At 59.2% G+C, this 6,244-nt stretch overlaps 1 protein-coding gene across 1 annotated transcript; it reads right to left on the minus strand.

Moving 5' to 3' along the window:
• Window positions 1-228: 228 nt before the first annotated feature.
• On the minus strand, window positions 229-1,744 carry LOC104829735 (ras-related protein Rab-11A-like). Its single transcript, XM_010564182.1, has 6 exons — window positions 1,697-1,744; window positions 1,522-1,579; window positions 1,036-1,231; window positions 767-960; window positions 601-681; window positions 229-368 (listed from the first exon to the last, which is right to left on the minus strand). The coding sequence occupies exons 1-6, from the start codon at window positions 1,742-1,744 to the stop codon at window positions 229-231; spliced, it is 717 nt and encodes a 238-aa protein (XP_010562484.1).
• Window positions 1,745-6,244: the final 4,500 nt, after the last annotated feature.

Consider the following 6,244-nt stretch of genomic DNA (forward strand, 5'->3'; position numbering starts at 1 on the left):
GTGTTGCCCCCCCCCCCCCCCCATTTGTGTAGGTCCTGCATAAAAACACAGGGAGAGCAGCACACAGGCAGCATGATGGTGCACACAAGAGCAGCCGCGCAGAAGCAGCCAACAGCCCGCCTTGTTCTGGGGGGCTGCAGCAAGCAGAGGTAGAGGGTGAGAAACATGATGCCACCATGTGCTGGATGGTGGGAGGGGGCATGTCAGGGTGGGGGCACCCCAGGGGGCTCAGATGTTCTGGCAGCAGGGCGCCTGCCTGCCCTCCTGCTGCGTGGGTAGCACCCTTATGGGCTCGATGGTCGTGGTGGGGCCAAACTCTGACTCTGGCTGCCCAGTGATCTGCCTCTGTGACACGATGCGGTAGATCTCTGCCAGAAGAGAAAGAAGAGAAGGAAAAAAAATCTTTAAGTATATATTTCAGTGGGGGACCAGTCCCCTCCCAAAACACACAGCTCAAGGGGTGCAAATGCCCACATCTCCCCATCCAGGGGAGCAGGAACCCACCCCAGAACATACAGTCAGGGTCTCCAGCGGGTCCTGGGAGGACACAATGTCCAAAACCATCTCCATCTGTCCCCCACTTTCCCGGTTGCCCCTTACCCGAGAGGATGTTGTGGAAAGCCGTCTCCACGTTGGTAGAGTCCAGAGCAGACGTCTCAAGGAAGGACAGCCCATTCTTCTCTGCAAGGACAGGGTGAGCTCAGGCGGGTGCCGTGAGCTACAGCCACCCTGGAATGGGACAGGACAGGGCAGGATGGGGAGATACCTGCAAAGCTCCTGGCCTCATCGGTGGGCACGGCCCGCAGGTGCCGCAGGTCGCTCTTGTTGCCCACCAGCATGATGACAATGTTGGCATCAGCGTGATCCTGCAGCTCCTTCAGCCAGCGCTCAGCGTTCTCATATGTCAGGTACTTGGCGATGTCGTAGACGAGCAGAGCTCCCACCGCCCCCCGGTAGTACCTGGGGAACAGTGAGGGGACAGGGTCACAGCAGGGCCCTGGGTGAGGGACACAGGTGGGGAGCAAGGAAACTTACGCCGAGGTGATGGCCCGGTACCGCTCCTGCCCGGCCGTGTCCCAGATCTGAGCCTTCACGGTCTTGTTGTCCACCTGGATGCTCCTCGTAGCAAACTCCACCCCAATGGTGCTCTTGCTCTCCAGGTTGAACTCATTGCGGGTGAAGCGTGAGAGCAGGTTGCTCTTCCCCACCCCGGAGTCCCCAATGAGCACAACTAGGGGGGCACAAGCACAGTGTCAGTCCCCCTGGACGCCCAACAAAGGCATTTGTATCCTGCAATGCCGATCATCCCAGCAAACCCCACAGCCCAGCCTGGCAGGGATGGGGGATCTCCCCATCTGCCCCCCGCCCAGACCCCACGTCCATTTCATCCAGGGAGAAGCTGCCGGATGAGGGAGCTGCAACTGGGAAGCTGCACTTGGGGAGCAAGACCAGCAGCCTCCGCTCATCCCAGCAGCACCACAGCTACCTGTAAATGCCCCTCAAGAAAATTCCTGCCATTGCCTGGAAGTTGCCAGGCGTTTCCTTCCCAGCACCGGGGACAGGAAGGCCCCATATGCACCTATGTACACAAAACAGGCAGAAAACCAGAGCCAGGCCAGAGAGGCCAAGCAGAGCTGGGTCTCCTATTTCCAGCCCAAGCTCCAACCCTGAGGGCACACAAGAGGACTTAAAAGACATGGTCTGAAGGGAAGCATCCTCCTCCACTGCTACTGGTCCAGCCCATGAGCCGGGAAGTCCCTGGGTGTGGGTTAGTTAAGTGCATTTTCTGCCTGTCCCAGATCTGGCTGGTTCCTGTAAAACCTGGTGCAACAGGCTCTGGGGAGGCTTTATCATACGGCTTCCCTGTCAAGTTTGTTGAGTTTATGACTCAACAGGTTTTGATTTTTTTTTTTTTTTTTAAATACCCCCACTGTTGATTCAGTTCATTCTCCAGGTGCACTCAAATGCAGCCCGCTTCACTTCACCCACCCTTGGGGGACCAAGCTTGGGGGACACTTCTCCCCACCAGGATCAGACAACAGCAGGGCTGAGATCACAACCATCCAGTGACCACACTGGGAAGAATGCTGGACCAGCAACACCAGCAAGGGACCACCGGGTATGCCACACCGCTGCACTTGTCACCAGGGCTGAAAAGCACGCTGCAGATTTGCCTGGGTTTTGCAGCAAGACACATCTACACTCTTTCAAGGCTCAGCAGCCGCCATCCTCCCAGGATGTTGCTCCATGTTCTGGATAACCTCTTCCCCATCAGCTCCAGCTCATTGGGACTTGGCTCCCTTGCATGGGCTGAGATGCAAAGCCTCCAACAAGGTAGCCATCCCCTTGCCAAAACCCTTGGTGCAGGGCAGCCAGCAAATAGCATTGCTCCGTGAAACCCGACAGCATGTGGAGCAGCTCCCTGTGATCACCGAGGGCAGCTGGAAGGCACCGGAGCCTCACTAGCAATCACCATGTCAAGGCGTCCAGCGACAGAGGGAAGGGTGGCTCCTCCGTGCAGCTGTGAAAGCTGCTGCATGCTACATGGAAGCCTGGGAGGACCATGACAATCTGGGCTACCCTGGACAAACCGGTAGAAAAATGCAGGCCAGCGATGAGCCAGGTTCGTTAACGCTTACTGAGCCTCACCACTTTGATCTGGGCTTGGTGTTTAATCAACGGGAAGTTGCTACTTCCCCCAGCTCAACCGCTGTGTCCCCTACTCCAGCAGTGCCGTGCTCCTGCTGCCTCTGGCCCCAAGCACAGCCATGGCCTGGAGACAGGAGGGCAGCAGAGCTGATGCCTGCAAGAGCCCTGGCTGCCAGGAGACAGCACTAAGTACAGCCAGGGGAAACTGAGGCACAGGCGTGCCATGCTGCATCACCCCTGCAGCCAGCAAAAAAAAGTATTGATATGGGAAAGCCTTAGGAAATGAGACTGGGGGAGGGAGGAAGGAGCAGAGCCAGCCCATGCCGGGCACACGCTGACCTTGCACAGCCCCCCATGGCCATGGCATGTTCCTCGCACTCCTGCAGGCTTTGCACCATGCCAGGGATGGAGGGAGTGGGTTTGATGGGGCAGGGATCCAGCAGCCTCTGGGGCACCTTGATGCAGAGGGGGTATGTGCTCAGCCCCATCCCCCTAGCTTGAAGGGCAAGAGGGACTCGAGCAGCATTGTCCATCCATCCCACGCACAGAAGCATTTGACACACTCAGTCCTTGCTGCCTCTGAACAGGCAGCATGAGCTGTTCAAAGCAGAGAGCACACATCCTGTGAGCACCAGTGAAACATCCTTGACACATCACGTCCCACCCCAGAGGTGGGGATGGAAACAGCCTGGAGCTCTGCACAGGGGCCCTGAGGAAAGGTCCAAGGGGCAGCCATGCCCAGGGCCATTTCTCATCTATCCCAAGCCCCTCCAGCAGCATCGAGGGCCTTCCCATGAGCACAGCTGGAATTTGCGTCATGCTTTGCAACAGGAGAAGGCAGCTGATGCTCCCGCCTCAGTGGGAAATCAGGATAACACTGCTTCGAGCGGTGACCATCTCCCATTTCTCAGGGGGTGAAGCTGGTCTCAGCAGAGCCATGTAACCCCAGAGAGCGCTGGCCCAGCTCTGTGCCCCTAAACATTGCGTCTCCCTTGGAATTTGCTCCTACTTCAGGAGGGATGAGCAGACCTTGCATTCAAAACTAAGTTCTCTTATTTTTTAAGGACTCCAGAGATCACCGTAAGACTGAGGAGGGGAATGCAGATCCCAGTGCCGAGCTGCTCTCAGCCCTGGCTCCTTTAGGATCACAGGGAAGGGATGGGCACCACAGGAGGACAACGCGCTGGGGCCATCTCAGAACCGCACTGCTGGTGCAACACCAGGCAAGAAGGAAAGGCCATACCAGCTGGAGGAGCTTCTGCCCAGGCGCCTCGCTCCGAGTCATGACCCAGCTCCAGCTGCATCAGAGTTTCCCCCTTGCTGGGTCCCAGAATAACTCCAGAGAGGACGATTTTCCTGGGCAGGGGCCAGGGGAGGTGTGTGAGGAGCCAAGGGCTACTGTCATGTTGGTGGCTGGAATTACTCGGGGTCTTTCGAGCAGGGCTGCGTGGGGAGGCTGACTCATGGCCAGCTGCCGGGTGATCTCACTGCCTGGCTTTTATTGCTGGGGAGGTTGCAACGTTGCCAAGCTGTTGTCCCCTCGCTTTCCCCAGCACCCGTTCCAGCCACAGCAAGGCGGTAGGTGCAAGGGGAGAGCTGCTAAGGGCAGGGAAACCTGGCATGCAGAGAGGATGGCAGCTCGGATGAGGATGCTCCACGGGGCTGCTGGGCTCCTATAGCCAGGAAAACCAACACTGCACCTCCAAGGGCCCAGCCCCACCCCACCTTGCACACTGGAGGAGTCACACCATGACCAGCACCGGGAAGGACAACCCCAGAGCCCTGGATCCTTTCCCTTAACTGCAGCTGGGGAAGCGGCACAGCTTTTCCTCTTGGGATTGCTCGCTCAGCCCCCAGAACTGCTGCTCCCACCCCAGCCACGCAGAGGAGAGCACCCAAACCTGCTCAGAGGGGCTCAGGGGCCGGCACGGCACCCACAGAGCCACACAGACCACCTTTCCCCACTGCCCCTGCCTCCTCGGCCTGCCCCCAGGGACCAGCACCCTGCCTGCCACAGGCACGGCCACCCCTCCCCTAGATGCTGCACCCAGGTGAGGGCTCTAGACTCCTCCCACAGCAGTAACAAGCTGCTTTAATTAGCACTAGAGCCACAAACAGCCACCTGCACCCAGAAGCCACAGGCCAGCTCTATGCAAACGCTCGGACCACAGCCAAATTTCCACTCTGAGGCCCCAGCATCACTGATACCCACCACCCCTCTGCCCAGCACAGGGGAGCACCCCAACAAGCCCCCCCAGGTCCCCAGCACTGGGAGCTGTGTTATAACCCAGTATAAACCAAAGCCCCAGCTTCCAGCTCCGTCCCAAGAGTGCTGCATGGAGATAGCACCGCCTGCAGCAGGCTGAGACCGAGCACAGCTCATCGCAGGCATGGCCAGAGCAGCACAGGCAGGGCAGGAGACCCACCTTTGAAGAGGTAGTCGTACTCATCGTCCTTGCCCCGCATATCGCCCAGCTCCACAGCCCCACTCCCGCTGGGCCAACTGGGATTTCCGGGCCTTACCCAGCCCTGGCAGGGGCTGTCCCCTGCGCACCCATTGGTGGCCACAGCCCTTCCTCCTCCGTACCCATTGGCGGTCGGGGCTGTCCGTCACCGCCCAGGTGTGCTCACCCGGGCCAGGTAAGGGGGGGGGGCAGGTATGAGGCTCCTCCCATGGGCGAGGGCTCTGCTCCCCTCCCCGCGGGCTGTGGGGTGCATTGGGGTGCATTGCATCGGGGTGTCCTCACGCAAAGCGCTGCATGGCAGCAGAGAAAGGCCACCACCGCGTGCATGTGTGCCACTGACGGGGACAGGCGCGGCCACGCTCTCCGCACAGAACCACGGGCGCAAAAATGGGAGCTGGGCCAACATGTCTTCTTGCACGGTGCAAAGGGAAAGAGAGTGTCCAGAACTAGAGGAAGATATGGAGAATCCAGCAGCGGTTCTCCCATTTCCGAGGGGTTTGGGGTAACTGGCAGAGGCCAAGTCATGGTTTGGACTGATAAACTGCCAGTCATTCCCTATAAGCCATCGAGGGTGTGGGGATGTGGACAGGGAAAAGCTGTGCGGGGAGGGAGCGCGGGGGGATCATGGCATCGGGCTGGGCTGCTTGGGTGGCCACGATCTTTGGCATGTCATGGAGGTGGGGACCCGGGTATGGGACTACAAACACATGGGAATTCCAACTCAGCAAACCTGCATTTTGCAAGTCCTTTAATGATTGCGTCACCGTTGCGCTGGACACAGAGCTGCTCCCAGGCTCTTGGCACTGGGCTCTGCACTGAGTCCCATCCCGCTGTGCAGACAGGACGGACCTTCGCTAGGTCCTGCCATCACGCTTGTCCGGTGTCTGGGATGGGGACAGAGGTGTGCCAAGGGCTGAGCGCTGCCACTTTGCTCCTTAGGGCTTGGGATGACTCCAGAGCAGTCCCCGGTGGGGATGGAGACCTGTAGGGACAGCCATGTCCCCAGTGCATGGCACAGGGTGGCCCCACGGGAGCAACCCCAGGGCCAGACGCAATCGGAGAGGCTCCCGTCACTGCCACGATCCTGGCCAGAACCTCCTGGCTCCTTCCCCAGCGGTGCTTTGGGGGTA

This window comes from Haliaeetus leucocephalus, unplaced genomic scaffold, assembly GCF_000737465.1.
Source record: "Haliaeetus leucocephalus isolate CR32 unplaced genomic scaffold, Haliaeetus_leucocephalus-4.0 Scaffold175, whole genome shotgun sequence".
Taxonomy (NCBI): domain Eukaryota; kingdom Metazoa; phylum Chordata; class Aves; order Accipitriformes; family Accipitridae; genus Haliaeetus; species Haliaeetus leucocephalus.